General features: G+C 33.2%; 1 protein-coding gene across 3 annotated transcripts in view; it reads right to left on the reverse strand.

Moving 5' to 3' along the window:
* The window catches only part of NIPBL (NIPBL cohesin loading factor), a 200,684-nt gene that overhangs the window by 35,178 nt on the left and 144,917 nt on the right, over positions 1-20,589 (reverse strand). For all 3 annotated transcript variants that reach the window (XM_047848786.1, XM_047848778.1, XM_047848793.1), the window contains 13 exons: positions 20,264-20,364; positions 18,827-18,965; positions 16,925-17,007; positions 16,195-16,327; positions 15,302-15,445; positions 12,663-12,752; positions 10,982-11,196; positions 10,775-10,877; positions 10,054-10,152; positions 9,803-9,949; positions 6,631-6,765; positions 5,279-5,377; positions 3,913-3,966 (listed from right to left, as the gene is read on the reverse strand). In XM_047848786.1, the coding sequence (XP_047704742.1) occupies positions 3,913-3,966; positions 5,279-5,377; positions 6,631-6,765; positions 9,803-9,949; positions 10,054-10,152; positions 10,775-10,877; positions 10,982-11,196; positions 12,663-12,752; positions 15,302-15,445; positions 16,195-16,327; positions 16,925-17,007; positions 18,827-18,965; positions 20,264-20,364 (1,542 nt within the window). The remainder of the gene's footprint in view (positions 1-3,912; positions 3,967-5,278; positions 5,378-6,630; positions 6,766-9,802; positions 9,950-10,053; positions 10,153-10,774; positions 10,878-10,981; positions 11,197-12,662; positions 12,753-15,301; positions 15,446-16,194; positions 16,328-16,924; positions 17,008-18,826; positions 18,966-20,263; positions 20,365-20,589) is intronic.

Consider the following 20,589-nt stretch of genomic DNA (forward strand, 5'->3'; position numbering starts at 1 on the left):
CCTATGAACTGTGAGATCATGACCTGAGCCCAAATCAAGAGTCAGATGCTGAATGGAATGAGCCACCCAGGCATCCTGGTGCTCATTATTCTTTAAAAAGAAAAAAAAAAAGAAGGGGTGGGTTTGGTGCTCGGGTGGCTCAGTGGGTTAAGTGTCCAACTTCAGCTCACGTCACGATCTCATGGTTCATGGGCTTGAGCCCTGTGTTAGGCTCTGTGCTGACTGCTCAGAGCCTGGAAACTGCTTCAGATTCTGTGTCTCTCTCTGTGCCCCTCCCCTGCTTGCACTCTCTCTCTCTCTCTCTCTCAAAAATAATCATTTAAAAATTAAAAAAAAAAAACTTTTTTTTAAAACTCTACCCACAACATGGGGCTTAAACTCATGACCCTGAGATCAAGAGATACATGCTCTATCAACTGAGCCAGCCAGGTGCCCCCATGTGTGCTAATTATTCTTGACTCAAGAATTTCCAATGATTCTTCTAGTAGTACATTCTCTATATCCTTCCTAGCCTCTCAAAATTTATGCATGTATGTTGCTACAACCATTAAGAGTGGTTACGTCTCTGTTAACGTGTATCTATAATAAATATTTTTTAGCTTTATTTCTTTCATTAAACTAAATTCTGCTAGTCTAATAACTATCACAAAGTCACAGTGTCATTGGCAAACTAAACTTGTCAGAAACTAAAGAAGTTACATAATACTGAGAAAGGATTAAAGGACTGAATGAACAACTAGCTAAAGAAATCTAGAAAGTAAAGATATAAGAAACATAAAACTTACTGCTAAGAGATTATAAATCTAGTCATCTCCTTTCTGTTTTCAATTTGCCAATAATATATACAGATATTATCTTAGATCCTTTTTTGGAATACTAAATAATGACATTTCTGACAGCTACAATTAATTCTTACTCATTTATTGTAATTATTAAATGAAATATGTGGTTGTAGAGTATTCTGGAAATTATTATGTCCCCTTTGGAATAATGGCTGACATAAATGTAACTAAGATAGTTACAAGGCTCTGTAATACAGAGCTAATTATTTGACTTAGGAGGGAAATGATACCAAATATATTATGTAAAATTATGAAATAAAAGATGATTTATGGAAGACGATTTAGGAAGAGAGCCTAAGATATCATAGATTGAAGAACATAAGCAAATACCATGAAGATGTTTAAAAAAGGCATCTTAAAAATTTTTTTAAAGCAACATATTACTCCACACCATCAGATGGCTAAACTTAAAAATACTGACAAAAACCAAGAGTATTGGTGAGAATGTAGAGCAAATGGAATGTTGCTGGTACAAATGCAAAATGGATCAGCCATTTTGGAAAAAGTCTGGCAGTTTCTCACTCACCACATGATCCAGCAATCACTCAGGAATTTACCCAAGAAATATGAAAACACACATCCACATAAGAACTCGGCACACAAATATTCCTAGCAGCATTATTCAGAATAGTCCAAACTGGGAACACAAAAGTCCATAAATTTGTGAATTCATAAAGAGATTATAATACATCTATACTATTGATACTAGCCAGCAATAAAAATATTAATATACCAGCAACATTCTGTTAATTAAAAGAAGACAAGACCAACACACAAAAAACTACATGCTGCATGATTCCACTGATATGAAATTGGACAAAAGGTATTAACTGCAGTGACAAAAAGTAGACCAGTGGTTTTCTATGGCCAAGGGAAGAGGAACAATTACAAAGAGGCACGAAGAAGCTTTTAAGGGTGATATTCTATATTTATCTTGATTGTGCCTCAATAAAACAATTTTGGTTGACTGTTAAAAATATCGCTAGTTTTATTACTAAAAATACTGCAAAACATACAGAAGTGAACAAAAACAAATGGACTTAACTAGACAGCAGATTGTTGATATAACAGAAAAAATTTATTTCAAGATAGACTAATTTTTTTAAAGTATTTTTTTAATGTTTATTTTTTTAATTTTGAGATTGAGAGCATAAGTGGGGGATGGGGAAAGAGAGAATCCCAAGCAGACTCTGCACTGCCAGCATGGAGCCTGACCCCACAACTACAAGATCATGACCTCAGCCAAAATCAATACTTGGATGCATAACTGACTGAGCCTCCCAGGCACCCCAAGATAGACTTAATAATATATTTTTAGTAGGCTATACATAAACATAAATGCAAAGAAATCTTAAACTGTATCCAATAATGTTACTGTTAATATTAGTTGGGCAAAGCAAATAAGAAATTATGTTCCTTTCCTTTGGAACTAAGATTTTTAGCCTAAAGGAAAGAATAATACAATCAAAGAAGGAGACTTTCATAATCTTAAATTTGAATTTAAAAAAATCAATATAAATTCTTGATTTATTTTTGCCTTTCTAAAAAATATGTTTTCTAGCTCTATCTTTTGGAAAAGGCCCAAAGCTATGATAACCCATCAGCAAAGGACATCCATGGCATCCAGATTCTTCTACCCAAAGGGATTAGGACTCTTTTGGAAAAATGGCTGATTTCAGGTTTGGGGCAGAAAATATACAAGTTAAGTCAGGTCACCTTGTAGAGGCAAAAAGTAATCAGGTGACAAAAGAGTAACAAGGTTATATCAAAAGGATACAAGACCAACTTGGAGGGACTACCACTGGGCAAAGATGGGACAATCTAAACTTCAAAAAGAATTATGATTAAGATAAATTGAAATACAAAGGCATACAAATATATTCACTCACACTAATATTAAAAAATGAATAGACTCATCATAATAGGTGCACCAGGTTGACAACACCTAAACTGAAAGATCACTGAAAATGGATGACTAAACGTTATGTGCCTCCTACTGTGACGCTGTATTATTCGCATCATTTATGAAGTATTCTTGTCCCCTACTCCCAAGATTGAACTTCAATATTATTAAGGCTCTAGATCTAATGAAGAGTTTACAGAAAAAAAAATGGTGAATAGAGGAACAACTTAAATGACATTAGAAGGAAAAGATCCATGAAATCTACAATGTGGGACATTCTATAGGAAAACACATTTCCATTTCTATAGGAAAAGGGGGGCGTGAGGGATCGACTAGCATAGATTTAAGAGACATAAGAGCCGTATCAACCAAAGCAACTGCAAACTAACTATACAAATGCATTTTTGAGACGATTAGGGAAATATGAACATTGAAATAAGTATTAGAGTTGGGGGGAATAACATTAATATTTGTTTTGATACAGATGATAATGATATTCTGGTTATTTTTTACAGTAATTTCTGTTAGAGATAGATACTAAAACGTTTATGGTGAAATGATATAAAGTATGAGATTTGCTTCAAAAGTATTACAGCCAAAAAATAATAATAAAAAAACGAAAGGAGAGGGATTAGAGATGAAATAAGGCTAGGGAAATGCTGACAGTTCTTGAAGCTGGGTGATGGGTATTTCTATTTAAAAATTTGTGAAATAAAAAAATTCATTGGGAGATAAATATTCCCATATATGAAATTTTTCAAGAACACTAATTATGCTTTAATTCTGCACTATTACAGGAAATTCTACACATTTCATAACAAGCAAAATAATGCAAATATATAGTTAATGCAATCTGTAAATCTGTTTGTAAATCTCATGTCTATCATATAGATTAAAGGGATAAGAAAAAAAATATCTGGAAGGAAGTGAAGACAGAATTTCAACTACTGATTTAGAAAAATTATTTATAACAGTCAGTGGAATAATTGCTTAAATAGGGATATTAACCAAAACATTCAGCTTAATAAACTGAAATAAATTTTCCCTACCAAAAGGCAAATAGTTAAAAATAACTGAAAAGGTTCTTTTAAATCATAAAATCTACAAAGAACTGCCCTTCTATTAAATTTCATGTTATCTGTTATCAAGAGTCAAAATAACACTCACGTTTTGAAGGAGTTGCTCAAACCAGTCATAGCCAGTATCTCTGCATGCTGCAACCTAAGTGGGAAAATATGGTGAAACTATCAAAATTAAGAATTTACTTAAAAATCTGAAAAACAAAAAACAAAAACTTTGCTATGATTTAGTGTGAGGTAAATAAATGTCTCAATTAAAAAAAATTATTTTAAAGTAAACTATTCTTTAAGTAAGCCAATAATTTATCAATATTAAATAATTTTATGCTAAAAATATCTTAGAATACATTCAAGAAATTAGTTTAATATATTGAAATTAAATACGATATTATAGGGAAAGTGGGTTGGGGGATGAGGAATGAAATAGGTGATGGGGATTAAGGAGTGAATTTTTGTGATGAGCACCAGGTGTCGTATGGAAGTGTTCAATCACTATATTGTACAACTGAAACTAGTATTACACTGTATGTTAACTAACTGGAATTTAAATAGAAACTTAAAAACATGGTGTTACATTTTGAATAGTAACTTGTACTGGTCAGAAACACGTGTAAGGTTTAAAACAACACAAATAGGAATGTTTGCTTATTATTTTCCTTCTAGATAGCAGATATAAAGATATGAGTGAAAGAGAGATAAATCTGTAATTGATAATAGAAAATTTATGTTCAAAACATAAAAAGTATTCTGGGCAAAAAATATTTATAGCTCATGTGTATAATTAAACATAATGAAACTAATCTTAATTCACGTTTTCTGAAAAAGTACTATCTCATTTTAGGCTGCTATCCCTGGGCTATTGTTACCTATTCATCTACTTCTCCTTCCCCTGTCAGTTTTCAATCACTGGAGGAATCTGGAGAATTTCAGTATCAGCGCTTAAGTCAACAAATGCTAATAAGGAGGGCTATGCAGAAACACCAATCTCATCTTCCTTGCATCCCTTGAGTATCTCCAGAATGTAAGGGAAGTACAACTGACCCTTGAACAATGCAGGGGTTAGGGATGCTGACCCCCTGCACAGTTGAAAATCTGCACATAACTCTGATTCCCCAAAAACTTAACTTTTAATAACCTACTGATGACCAGAAAACTTACCAATAACATAAAGTTGATTAACACATATATTATATGAATTACAGACTGTATTTTTACAGTAAACTGGAGAAAAGAAAATGTTATTTAAAAATCGTAAAAGAAAGTACATTTACAGTACTATACTGTACTTATTGAAAAAAAACCATGTATAAGTGGACCTGTGCAGTTGAAGGGTCAACTGTAGTATTAAATGTCAAGATTAACAAGTATCTCATCATTGTCTCTCTCTGTGTAAGAGAGGGAGGCCTCAACTAGGTTTGTACCCACAGGGACCACACCCTTGTTCGAGTCCTTACCACATCAGTGATGTTTAAAATTTTCCTCGTCATTGCTTCTTTGTCATTGTGTGGAGTTGGAGTAAACCAGAGTTTTTGGAATGTTTCATTTACTAATTTCTAGAAAAAAGAAAATTTCAAACTACACAACTACAACAAACATGGCAAAATTCTCAATCCCAAATTCTCATTAAAATCCAAAACAGGGGCGCCTGGGTGGTTCAGTCGGTTGAGCGTCCGACTTCAGCTCAGGTCACAATCTCGCGGTCTGTGAGTTCGAGCCCCGCGTCGGGCTCTGGGCTGATGGCTCAGAGCCTGGAGCCTGCTTCTGAGTCTCCCTCTCTCTCTGCCCCTCCCCCGTTCATGCTCTCTCTTTGTCTCAAAAATAAATAAACGTTAAAAAAAAAATTTTTTTTAAAATAAAAAATAAAATCCAAAACAAAGGTGGGGCACCTGGCTGGCTCTATTGGTAGAGCATGATCTCTGTTCATGAAGAAAAAAAAAAAAAAAACAAAAAAAGCCAAAAACAAAGCTACAAATAACGAATCAAAGCACAAACTACCAGAAATTTTTGGCACAAATTCCTCAATCTTTGAAAACAATCATCAATTAATTTTTCAAAATTATAATCTTTTTCAATTGGTAAAAATTTTAAATAGGTGATACCTGCATAGTACACAACGTTTTTTTTTTTTTTTAATATTTATTCTATTTTTGAGAGAAAGAGAGAGACTGAGCATGAGCAGGGGAGGCACAGAGAGAGAGGGAGACACAGAACCTGAAGTGCGCTCCAGGCTTCACACTGTCAGCATAGACCCCAACGCGGGGCTTGAACTCACAAACTGTGAGATCATGATGTGAGCCAAAGTTGGACACTTAATGACAGAGACACCCAGGTGCCCCACAAATGTTTTGATCAAACTAAAAAACATTTTTCTTACTTTTTTTTGAGGGGGGGGAAGCTGTTAAAAAAAACAAAACAAAAAAAATAATGGGACCATCATATACGTATAAATTCACGAATGAACTGAGGTTTATACTTTCAACAAAGTATTTAACTTAGAAAACCAAGTACATACCATTTAAAAAATAAAATAACTTTGATAATAAACTTGCTGCATATAATGTAATCACTACAATGGCATTAAATATAATTGACCTGGTTGAGAAAGATCAGATTTTATTAATACAAGATTTAGAAATAAAAATGTATGGAAGTATGTCATTTTTGAATTGATAATCTAAAAATGTTGATTTCCTTGTAAAGGTTTTTCATAGTTACACATTTTACAAAATTTAGCTATAATAAACATTTAACTTATTTAAAACGTTAATGAAAAATGAACTTTAAAACAGTCATCATTTCATCTTACCTTAATGCCCTCTTCATCATTGACTCTGCGAATCATTTTTACACACATTTCTGTAATTTTTGGAAACGTTGGTTGTTCAATACAGATGTCTCTTAGAATCTTTATTACCCTTTTCCTGACACTGATACCAGTATCCTAAGAACAGAAAAGTATTTTTAAATATCAGAAAGCTCAATATGCTCAGGTGTAAGAAATGTGATAAAATGAAATCAGGAAATAAATACCAACAAGCAGTACATTGAATACTTATTAACGTGATAAAGATGGTCTATATATTTCCTCTTTATATTCTTTCTTATTAATGTTACTACAAACATGGATTACTGTATTGCTTTACTTTTATAATATGATATCCAATACATGCAAAAATACTGAATAACACTGAACATGACCCTAGAATATAAACTTGTCAAAATTAAATGGGATAACAAATTAAAAGCATTTAGAATAGTGCCTGGCACTTAAACAGCATATGAAGTATTTTTAACAAATATGTTAAATCTAAATCTAATCAAACCACTGTCGCTATGTTACAGTTCATAAAAAATAAAAGAAAGAAACGAACAAAAAAAACAAATTAAACAAAGCCATGAGGAAATAACAAGGCTGACCTGGTCTTTTTTTTTTTTTTTTTTTCTTTTTCAAAGTTTTGAGAGAGAGAAAGGAGCATGTGTGGGGGGAGGGGGGTGGAGGGGCAGAGACAGAGGGAGAGAGGGGAACCCAAACAAGCTCCACGCTGTCAGCACAAATCTCAATAAGGGGCTCGATCCCACAAACCATGAGATCATGACTCGAGCTGAAATCGAGAGCCAGAGGCTTAACCGACTAAGCCACCCAGGCACCCCTGACCTGGTCTTTTTAAATTAGTCAATGTAATGGGGGAAGTCTATAAAAGAGAGTACTCTAAATCTTAAAACTTGATCACCAAATGCAAAGTATGATCTTTGACTGGATTCTGTTCAAAAAAAAAAAAAAAAAAAAAAAAGAAAAAAAGTAAACTAGAAACTCCCCCTGCAGTTTTTGGGACAACTGGAGAATCGAGTATCAACTGGTTATTACAGGATATTTAGGGAGTATTAATTTGGTTGGGTGAGATTAACAGTTTTTGTTTATAAGAACAGTACCCACACTTTTGGAGAGGCAGGCTGAAGTATACATGGAGGAAGTAGCAAAATGTTTGTGATTTAATTTAAACTAATTTAGCAAAAAATATAGATACGGTGTTAGATACATGAGGGTTCATTGCACTAACACTCTTCACAAATTTTCAATAATTAAAGCGTTTTAGAAATAAAAAGCATTGGACACTTAATGTGCATATTTATTTCCATTACATAGTCTGACAATCACTAAAATATTTTAGGATATATCGCTTAGGTAGATGCTATCGGATTTCATTAAATTTGAAGAATCCTATGGATCCTCCAAATTTGAGAATCCTATTGATTTTGCCTTTCATTCTTGAAAAGAAGCACTAACACGAAAAAGTTTATTGCACTCTTTCCTTAAATTCTTTGTTTCAATCAAGATTTTATGCTAGTTGAAGCTGCAATTATCTTTAACTCTTAGTCATATAATATTCTGACACTAGACTAAAGGTGATAAACTCTTGTCACTGTGGGAATACCTAATCTTGTGCCTAATGCATTTCTTTTGAGTTACAGAAGTCAGTATGCTTGCAGTGGGTGATGTGGAGATTCCACAGATATTTTGTAACATCAGTGTTTCCTGTTTCCTTTTATTTTCCAGGGAAAGGCTTCAGGACCAGAGAATTCCATGACATACAAGAAAGGATTATCTTAGAATAGTATTTCTTTAGTTTGTTCTTAAGACTCAAATGGCTTTCTGGTTTATAATGCAGGTATCTAAATCTTGTCATAATTCAGCTTTAAAGAAACATGCAGATAACACACAAAGGATCCAAACATATTGTCAGATACCAAAATTCTGCACTTAGCTGTCAACAAAATAATTGTTCCTATTTATATACATTCATATAAATTTATTCTAGGTTCCTGTCCAAAATATTTATGCCATTGTAGTTCCTATCATTTACTCATTGTAAACTTGCATCATTAAAATGGAGGAGTTAACTGAAAAAAAGGAGTCCTAATTTTAAACAACGACTTGTTTTATAGTATCGAGCAGTCCTCCTCTTGAAATATGTCCTTTGGGGCACCTGGGTGGCTCAGCTGGTTAAGTGTCCAACTTCGGCTCAGGTCATTATCTCACAGTTCATGGGTTCAAGCCCCGTGTCAGCATAGAGCCTGGAGCCTGCCTCAGATTCTGTGTCTCCCTCTCTCTCTGCCCCTCCCCAACTTGTGCTCTTGTCTCGCTCTCAATAAATGAATTAACATTAAAAAAAAAAAAAAGAGGGGCGCCTGGGTGGCGCAGTCAGTTAAGCGTCCGACTTCAGCCAGGTCACGATCTCGCGGTCTGTGAGTTCGAGCCCCGCGTCAGGCTCTGGGCTGATGGCTCGGAGCCTGGAGCCTGTTTCCAATTCTGTGTCTCCCTCTCTCTCTGCCCCTCCCCCGTTCATGCTCTGTCTCTCTCTGTCCCAAAAATAAATAAAAACGTTGAAAAAAAAAAATTAAAAAAAAAAAAAAGAAAAGAAAAAAAAGAAACTTGTCCTTCCTCAGTTCTTTGTTTGGGCCTATGGCTGAGCTGGGCTTGAAATTTGTGTCCCCTTCCCCTGCTGGTACTCTGTCCAATTGTTAGGATCCTTAGCTTAGCTCAAGGTAGGGTAGGAATGGAGAACATTTTTCCTACTTTCTAAATCTGGGAGACTGGAGATTAGAATCTGCCCAATGTTCTGCTGTCCAGCTACCACTTTCTAGATTTGATTCTTGGCACCAAGAGTACCTACCTGTAGGCTTTCCCTTGCCTTCCAACCCACTGAATCAGCACTATAGAGTTACAACCTTAGCTTTTAATTTTCATTCTGGTTTAAACTATCTTTAGGGTGTGTGTGTGTAAAATAAACATGGACAGGTTTTTGGGGGTGAGGAGTGAGGTGGGGAACATGTCCTCCTCTAGAAAGATGCTATAGTATACAGATTAGGCAATATAAATAAGTAATTGACACTTACTTTTCTAGCTTATTAAAAAAATGTGATACAAGAAAGGCAAAATTACATTTATGAATCATAATAAAAATGACCAAACAACATACCAAAATTCTTTCAATCAGCATATCATAATACTGCTCAGCAAGCTGAGGTCGACAAAGAACAAATCGACCTAATAATTCTACTGCTGCTTCTCGAACACTAGTGGAGTTATCCATTAATCGTCCATGAACTCCTCGCTGCATATCAAGCTAAAGGAAAATAAAGAAAATATAATTTATACTACTAAGTAGAGCTAATATCTTAACTTGAATGCAATAGTCAAATGAGAAGAATCATTTGTGCTCTTCTTTACCCTTGCTAGAATACTGGGGTCTACAGCAACAACCTCAGATAAACACTTCATGGCTTTTGTTCGAACGGCAATTGCGTTTTCACCAAGAACTCGAAGGATCTGCCGAGCAAACATCGGTATTTTCACAAATTTTAGAACATACAACATTTAACAAAATATACATGAAAACATGCAAAAGAAATGAAAATAAATATTGGATTTACCTCCCTTTAATATTTATATGGGTAGAAGATGTTATGTTATCTTACTGATCCAAAGTTTTAACTTACAGGTCAGTATAGTAACTGAGGCATTCTATACTTTAAGGCCTTTTCTTTATCCTGGCATTCTCAATTAAACCTGTTTTTTCATTGCTATGCTCATGTGCAAGGACGTGTAGCCCCACTAAAACCTTGCTATGAGTACCTAATTCAGAATATTTAGTATTATTTAAGTAATAATTTGGTAATTGAGTAATTTATTTTTATAACATCAACCAGTCTACCTACACCATATATGTATATTTATACATATATCCATTTATCTGTAAAACGTGAATCAGTATGTAAAAGGCATGTAAAAAAAGACATCTTAACAAATATGGAACACAGAAACAAATGCTACTCTCATGATCTTTTAAAATATCTGTTCTCAACAGTGAATAGATATCATACACTATTCCACAAATATCCATAATCAGAAAAATCAGTATCATTGTACAAGGAATTCTGGTTTAGTTTACCTGTGTCAAATAAATATCAAAGCTCTGGGCAAACGGCCTCATAGAGGCCAAGTATCGAACAATCAAACAAGCATCATCATAGTCCACAGTATCAGAATTCATCCTACAACAAAAAGTCATTAAATTATTTTTTTAAGTTTTTTGCCAAGTAGATAGATATCAAAGAGATAACTGAAAAAGTAAAGATGCTTTCTCTCTGGATCTTACTTTAATGTGCTGAACTGAGAAGGTGTGGTTTTGATAATGCTTCTAAGAAACTTTTTCCGGTTTTCAGCTCGATGCATGATTTGACCAGTTGTCTCAACTTCCTTTGCATGATGTGTTCCTTCAGATGATTCTTCATCTTTTTGTGATTTCATTGCTTTTTCTGTTTCCAGAGTTGTGTCACGGAACCACTGGGCTATATAGAATTTACGAGAAAACTAAAAAGAAAATAGGTAAGATCTGAGCTTGATAAAATTAAGAGAATTTTTAAATGAAATTTCCAACCCACTGATAAAGTGCTCACTATCAGGAATAAATATACAGGTGTACTTTAAAGCAACTTGTAGCAGACAAAAACAAATTTTAAGAAAGCCAAAAGGTTTGAATATCTGAATGATACAAAACTTATTATTTTGCTTTGTCTTAACACTTAAGACAAGCATCAATTACTTAACAAAGAAAAAAGCATCGCACATAGGTCACTAAAATTAGACAGATGATATGTCAACTGGAAAAGTTTAGAACAGGATAAGATGCCAAAGGTACAAGAGTCCATTTACTTTCAAAAACCACCTTACTTCTTCAAGAAATACGTAGCCAATTATTACTGAAACATTTTAACATGAAGGCACATCTATTATTTGTTCCTTTCAATGTAGACTAAAAACGTGCAGTAGTTGACTAAATAGCTTAGTTACCTCCAACCTCTTTATCCTACATATCCCATCAGTAAAAAATAAAAATTAAAAAATTAAAAAGTACACTGGGGCGCCTGGGTGGCTCACTCAGTTTAGCGTCTGACTTGATTTTGGCTCAGGTCATGATCTTGCAGTTTGTGGGATCAAGTCCAATACTGGGCTCTGCACTGGCAGTGCAGAGCCTGCTTGGGATTCTCTTGCCCCCTCTCTCTGCCCCTCCCCCCCACTCTCTCTCTTTCTCTCTTTCTCAAAATAAATAAACTTAAAACAAAGTGCCCTGGGGTGCCTGGGTGGCTCAGTCAGTTGAGCATATCTAACTTCGGCTCAGGTCATGATCTTACAACTCGTGAGTATGAGCCCTACATTGGGCTCTGTGCTGACACCTCGGAGCCTGGAGCCTGCTTCAGATTCTGTGTCTCCCTCTCTTCTGCCCCTCTCCTGCTCATACTCTGTCTCTCTCCCCTTCAAAAATAAATAAACATTAAAAAAACAAAACAAAGTGCCCTAATACATGCACAGTGTTTTCTAATATGGTTTATAAATCTTATATATGAGCCTATTATACTAATAATTTGGATGCACAATATACATAAAAACAGAACTAAGGATTATATTTAAAAAGAAATATACACATAAAATTCTAATAGCTTCTTTTTATATGCTCATAAATCATCTCAAGCACCACCTGGGCCATGTCCATTGTGAAGAGCAATGACCTACCTCAGTCTCAAAGATAACTTATGGAAAGATTTCTAACTATTTCCCCTCTCACACCATTTTTACATAATACATATCTGTACCAAAATTCCGTAAGACAAATCAATCCATAACCATTCTCTTTAATTTACATCATCAAGTATCCCTTTGTCTTAAATAAAAGATCAGGATTCCAAACAACCTTCCTCTTCATGACACTTCCCAATTTTCTTTCAGACCCAATTTGAATTTGATGTGTTATCTCCAAAAAAGGGAGAAAAGAGTCCTACCACTAGTGAAGGATCAGTCTCAGTGTTTTCATCCAAGTAATCAAGCAATGCTTTCTGTAGTTGTTGTATTTCATCTTCTCCTCCTGAAACCTACAAAATAAACCAAGGAAGAACAAAAATTACATCACTAGTGTATTTTAATAATTCATCTAGTTGTAAATACAAATCTAGGGAAAAAACTGATAAATGATAAAAAATCAAAATGTTAAGTATAGCAACTAAAAGGAAAAAAAAAAACAGAAGAATGCTACTTCACAAAAAAAAATTATAGCTGAGACTGGCCCTTATTTTTATGAATTACATGTCATCTTGCTTTGAAAGAGGTGCATAGGTAGCTGACATAAAAATTAACAGAATAATGTGTTAAGTATTCAGAGACAGGAAGGTCCTACACATTGGTTTTCTGTTTGGAAAAAAAGAGGCAATTCCAAACTTTTAATTTAAAAATGGAAACTGTTATCTGTTTTACTATGTGTTATAGGTTTCTTTGGGATATTTTAAAACATTCTAGAAGAGAAATACTTCTATTTGTAATATAAAAATAGTACTTTATTTCATGTAGGATATTAAATATACAGTAGCAGGTGAGCTGTTCACTTGATCTAGGAATAGAATCTTTAGTTCCTGTCAAGAACAAGACACAGCCAGAAATGAACTGAGCTGGCATTCATGTCTATAGCTTTATACTCTAGCTTTACCACATGAAATGCCAATATGGTTTAGAATATCTCTAAGTAGAAAACAAAGATTTTAATAACCTTTGTTCTCAGAGTGTGATGAAATGGTCCATGGAGAAATTCATCATAGCACTGTAAACTAGAACACTGTAAACTTCCAAGAGCAATGTGGATGTATATCAAGAACCGTAAGAATACTTACAAATGACCCTTCCCCTCAAGTTTTACAGTGTACAATCTACATGGTCATATGTAACAAATAAGTTGCAGGTTCACTCTAAGAAATACTGAAAGGCACCTGGCACCTACATCTTGGTTTCTAAATTACCATTCTCCAATAAAAAGAACAGTAATATTTGGTGAAACGGCAGATTCCAGGGCTGAGGCAATGAAAGTAAGAGAGCTCCTGAAACATCTTGTGCCACAAAGTAAAGTTCTCAAAGAAAGATGGTAACATATCAAAAAGACTCAAAAGTCAGCTAAAAGGGGCTCTCACAGGTTAATTCTAGGATAAATGGAACATTAAAATAATGATAGCAATAAATTATAATCTAGGAAATAGAATGGGAATGGCAGTGTTATATTAAATGGTAGTATTACATTAATGGTAATTTCTTGCTTTTGAGAACTGTATTGTGGATATTTAAGCAAGAGTTCTTGTTTGTGGAAAATATACACTAAACAGTGTTTTTCAAACTTCAGCATTCATTAGAATCACCTGGAGGGTCTATCAAAAAACAGTGCTGGGCCCCACCCCTAGAATTTCTGATTTAGTAGATGAGTCCTGAGAATTTATATTTCCAGCAAGTCCTTAGGTGATGTTAATATTAGTACCTCTTGTCTAGGGAATCATACTTTGAAATTCAAGGGTATTGGGAGGCATTAAGTGTGCTCAAATAGTTAAAAAAAAAAATGACAAACAGATATGCAAGCATGTATATTTTGAAAAAGAAATGTTACATAAAAATAAAGCAATGTTATAAATTGTTGACAAGTAAGGAATTTGGGTGAAAGGTTTGTGGGAACTCTTTGCGTTATTCCTATAACTTTTCTGTAAGTTTAAAATTATTTCAAAATACAAAGTATAATAAAAAATATTAGGGGCGCCTGGGTGGCGCAGTCGGTTAAGCGTCCGACTTCAGCCAGGTCACGATCTCGCGGTCCGTGAGTTCGAGCCCCGCGTCAGGCTCTGGGCTGATGGCTCAGAGCCTGGAGCCTGTTTCCGATCCTGTGTCTCCCTCTCTCTCTGCCCCTCCCCCGTTCATGCTCTGCCTCTCTCTGTCCCAAAAATAAATTAAAAATGTTGAAAAAAAAATTTAAAAAAAAAAAAAAAAAAAAATATTAGAGGCATTTCTAATGGCCAGCATGAATATGATTATGAATGTTAAAAAAAAAAGTATAAAGAAAATGAAAACAGTTGTGTATGGTAGGATTAGAGATCATTTACCAATTTTCTTAAGTAACTTTTAGCATTATTACCACCTCGTTCACACTTAAAAAAATAAGTGAAGCAACAATAATTTTTTTTGCCAAACATGAAAACTATCTAATATAGTAAAATGAAAAGAAGTCTTCCTCCTCACCCTTCCCCAGTATAAAATGATACACAAATTTCAAAGGTAGAAAACAATTTGGGAGTGCTAAATCAACATCTTAGTAAATTAAAGACTTAAATAAAACTTAGTTAAATAAAATAGAAAACAGCATCATACATTCATAAAAGCAGTTCACACAAAGAAATTAGACTAATGATTTATATAAATCACTTAAAACTTCCTGTTAGACACTATAATTCACTCTAAGGTATTAACTTTCTCTGTGGGGTCTTTGAAAAGTCCACTTTTGGAAATGCATGATCTTATTTTGAATTTATAAAATGAAATGTAACACTAATATAAGAATACCTAAAGAAAGTACTTAACTAATATTTATCCCCATAATTTTAATCCTTGATCTCAATACCTGTTTTAAAATTCGTTCTATTGACCCTTGATCCATTTTGCTTGTAACGGCATCTTTCCTTAATCGTGCAGCAACAGTTCCAAGGTAATCAAGAGATGCCACTCTTAAAGCCATCTCTGTTGACTTGTTACTGAATTGATGAACCTAAACATCAAAATAATCTTTATTTAATCAATTTATGACATTTTTAATAGCAATTTATCATACAAATTCCAAATCTGTGTTGTATTATTTGAAATTTAAGTATTTTTTCTTGTGATATTGTCCCATGAAGTGGTTGCTTTCTGAACATTTTCATTAAAAAAAAGTACAGATTAAACCTAAGAACACAGTCATGTTTGTTAAAAATGTAGGCTCAACTGTTTATTTGTATGTTTTCCAGTTCACAGAATGTAAGGGTCCCAAAAGCTTTGTAACGATTTGTATTGCAGAAGTCTAAATATAGTTTAAAAATAAAAAGAGAAATCATAATATTTCTTTGCATTTTCCTATTGTATTACGTGAGAACTAGAAAGTGTCATGTTTCTAGATATTCTTAATGATAAAAAAGAATTCACATTAATCAGTTTCATGCTTTGAAATGAATTAACTATAATAATTTATGATTGAGTCTTGAGATGCTTTTAACTAACAATATACTTCCAACCCCACCCCAAAGTTTTTAAAGTACTGTTATCTTCTGTAATGAAATGAAAGCACCAAAAGTCACAAGATTTCAAAGTTTTCTACCAAATATTGACAGTATTGTGTACAGTTATGCACATGCAAAAATAAAGATGCAATGGTCATATTTCCTTACACATTTTTAAAGAATTCATCATCTGTGAATCAGAGTACATCCTCATTATGTTGTCTTCTAGTAATCTAATAATCTTTAAATGCTATACTCTTACCAACAGTCTCCCTAACAAACTAAGGAGTAGTTCAGCAGCTGGCCATTCAGGCTTATTGACTGTTGAAAGAAGGTCTTGAACAAAATTTTCAAATAGTGGTCTGTAATCTTCTTCACCTTGCTTACTACCACATCTGTTCAAAGATAAATAAGGAAAAGGCTGTGAATTTAGGTGACTTGTCCATCAATATGATTGAAATTTTGTTAACTAAGCTTTCTCTTCCCCATATCTAATAATAAGGTATAAGAGAGTACATTAAATATAAATAACATGGCTTAAAATGAATCTATTTCTCAAATTTCATTCTTCCCTCTATTATAGGTAATTCATTTATTGACTATTATAAACATTAACTTTCCGGCAAGTACACCACATTTTTTTAAAATGACTACTCTTTTTCTGAGATTACCACAAATTCCTATGAAGGCCAAGTAAACCTCTCTCCACAAACTTTCCTATCAATTAGAATGCCCCCAAATTTACTGAAGAAAAATTATAGAATTTCAATCTGGTACTTTAACTTGTGGAGTCAAACATATAAGCTAGCTCACAAGATTTAGGATTTTTAATATATCAACTGCCTCATTTTAAACATCAGGAATTCAAGGGCCAAGGTGACACATTCAAGGTTCAGGTTACAGCAGGAAACTGGATTAACCATTTATATACAATAAAGGAACTATTTTCTATCCTGGGGAAATACAAATCAGATTATGTTAATTTTGCTCACTTTTTAAGGAAGATGGAAAGGAAGTTTTGGGCTGTTCTCATGGCTGTTTCATAAGAGTTGGTAATGACAACATCTTGGTCAACCTAGATTGAGAAAAATGAATTTATACAGGTATAAAAAATAACCAAAAAAAAAAAAAAAAGGTTAGATCAGTTGCTATTGCCATGTTACTACTGAATAGGGGTGATACATTTAAACACTAAGAAGCTTAGACTATTCTTTTATATACAAAGAAATAAGCTACAATTAGCAAACACATTTTCTTAAATTTTTTTTAAATAAAAATTTTTTTTTCTTAAAAATTTTTAAATTTTATTTATTTTTGAGAGAGAAAGAGACAGGGGAGGGGTAGCGAGAGAGAGGGAGACACAGAATCTGAAGCAGGCTTCAGGCTCTGAGCTGTCAGCACAGAGCCCAATGTGGGGCTCGAACCCACAAATTGCGTGACTGTGACCTGAGCGGAAGTCGGTCACTCAATCGACTGAACCACCCAGGCACCCTTAGTAAACACATTTAAATACCTTATAAAAACGAAATAAAAATATTGACTTCATTTTAATTTATTAAAATATGCAAGACTAACAAATGTGGTTAAGCAAATGCGGTATCAATAATTTCTTATGATCTAGGTGAGCAGAAACTGACTGAAAATACAAAAAGAATTTAGAAAAAGACAATCCAAGCTCAAAGTTTATGAAATGGTGAAATATAATGCAAAAGAAAATTCAATCCCTTTATTAGAAATTTAAAGAACGGGATATAAACAGTCTGTTCAAAGTTTCAGAAATCCAATGATGAATAAATACATGAAAAAGCTCACTAGTTACCAGGAATATACAAAATACAATATGGTATCATTTCAGACTGACCAGAATAAATAAAATCTAACAGAAAGAAAGCTAAAATACCACTTTGTTGAGCAAACTGACAAGTTAAAAATGCATGTACACTATTTAATATTCTACTTCTAAGTATACCTAGAGAAACTTTTAAGTTGTGATACAGTTATATATGTTTAAGTAAAAGGAATCTGGTATTAGTTTTCTGTATTATTAACAATGTTGACTGAAAAAATTAGCTATATCACTTCTGTAAAATAAAAAAATTCTACATTAAATTTATGCAGATAAATAAATAAATATATGGAAGGAGCTAAACATTCTCATGATACCTGTTACCAAAGATAAGGAAGGAAAGACGGGAGAGAAAAATCAGATTGGGACAGTGACCTCAACTTTCTTGATCTGCATTTTTCACGTATTCATTTACTTATATATACTTATATACTTATATACTTATATTCATTTACTTATATATATATATATATATAATATACTATTATATACATACACAAAATTCTGAAAATAACAGAATATAGAAACAGAATCATTCCTGTTTCTTTTGAATTTTTTGTAATACTATAAGAACCTGGAAAAATTATAAGCATTGATAGGTAAAAGCCATAAAACCAAAAGCAAATCTTAGCTATAATTTACTCAACAGTGAGAGTGTTCATTACTTCTGCATGAAAATTAATTACATTTTACTACATATTATTACAATTATATGTATGCATTAGTATAGACAGTTATAATAATCACTTACACATCCACTATCTCACTTCAACTTACAAGGTGATACAAAAGGCTTGTTAGGTATTATCATACCCAATTTACAACTGAGCAAACAAACTCATATTAAAATGATCTATATGTTTTGTGACTACTAGATAAAATCGTCAGTACCAGAACTCAGGTTTCCTAAAAACTAATCCTGTGCTCTATATAAGGATCCTAAAGACCAGTCTTAAAAGTCCTAATTAAGAACTTCAGTTTTACAAGAATCGTAGAGAATTTAGGTGCTGCTTCCTATAAAAGTATGGAGTTATAAAAGATTCCTTACTTTTTTATTTGAGTCCTCTTCTGAATTAGAGTCCTTCTCTGATGATGGTAAATGTACAACACACTGAATTAGTTGCAAAACCAGTGCTGTAACCATCTGAATATACATAGGCTCTCCATCCATATCACTACTATTTAACCTTTAATGAAGAAGAAAATATTTAAATCATACAAAGAACGAAGAGAAGTTCAACTTGACTCGTCATGTTATCATCTGAAAATTCAGGATGCTTTACCAATATTTCTAGACATTATCTTTAGTGCTTACAATAGTGTCCTTATGTCTGTTTTTAATAAATTAGAAAAAATACCAATTCAATGCCTATAAATACTTAGATAATTAAAGTGGTCAAAGGAAAAATACAATATTTAATACAAATTTCTATACTTTATATGCACTGCAGATAAAAATTTATAAATGGATAGTATCAAACATTTCTCAAAATGATTTTTAAAATGAGGAAAGTCTTCAAGATTTCCAAATGCCCATGCATTCTGGTACTCATTTTCTTATTAAAATTTGCTACACAGTCAGCTCTTGATCATCTATCCTAGGGTACGAGGCCAGTGGCACCGAATGTAAAAAATCAAATTCTAAATCTTCAATTCTAAAGATACGGTAAAGGTGTAAGACTTCTCTTATATGCTGATAGTTTTTCTTTAGGTTTAATAGACTATACACAATGACGCTAAAAAATTAAGGTAAAAATAATTATTTTATGTAAGATAGCCTTCAAAGCAATCTAAACAAAATCCTATATGCCAGGTTAATACACTTAATCAGTCAGGAATATTATAATGATACCCTATGACAACAAAGAAAATCATGTTGACCACAGCAGTGTATAACATTTCTCAGTTACTCTGTGCTTACTGAATTAAGAGCCTTTAGTCTCCATGACTTCCTACTACATAAAGGATTAAATCTAAGTTCCTTAGTATGGCCTATAAAACACTTGAACTGCCTTTGACTTTTTCAAGCCCTATTTTCTATTATGGCTTAACCAAGGATGATTTTGACCCTCAGGGGACATCTGCCAGTGTCTGGAGAAAATTTTGGTTGTGCCAATTAGAAGGGGAGGCAGTGGTTCTCTTGTCACCTAGAAGGTATAAGTCAGGGATGCTGCTAAGCATTTTACAATGTATACAACAACAGTCTTGTACAACAAAGTATTATCTATCCAAAATGTCCACAGCACGAAGACTGAGAAACCTCATCATAGATTTTTACACTTGAGGATGAAGGAACTTCTTTAAGTCCCCCAAATGTGCACTGTTTTTGCACATATCTGAGTTATTCTTCATGCTGCTCTGACTGAATTGCCTCGCTTTTATCTGATCACTAAAATAAAAATCAGGGATGATGAGGAATAAATATATAAGGATTATAATATAATGCAATTCTTCATTGTACTTGGTCTTTGCTATAATTAGTTACCTGAAGTTCCTCAAACTCCTCTTGCTGGTTGGTAATCTTGCAAGTGAAGTAAAAATTTCTTCCAAAATTAACTGCCTATGTTTTTCATATCTTGAGAATACCTGTTTAGTAATTATAAGATTTCAAATTATTATAATTATTTGAAAACAGAAATACTATATCACGTGACAAAAAATATCTGCCATTTAAAATAAAAATGTTTTCAACATCTTCAATGACAATGACTTAATTTGTACAACTTTTCCATCATTAATTATAATAACATTCTTGTAGAAGTTAGAATATACTAGTTTCATTTATAGGAGTATGCTACCTTAGAGATGAAA

This window comes from Prionailurus viverrinus, chromosome A1, assembly GCF_022837055.1.
Source record: "Prionailurus viverrinus isolate Anna chromosome A1, UM_Priviv_1.0, whole genome shotgun sequence".
Taxonomy (NCBI): domain Eukaryota; kingdom Metazoa; phylum Chordata; class Mammalia; order Carnivora; family Felidae; genus Prionailurus; species Prionailurus viverrinus.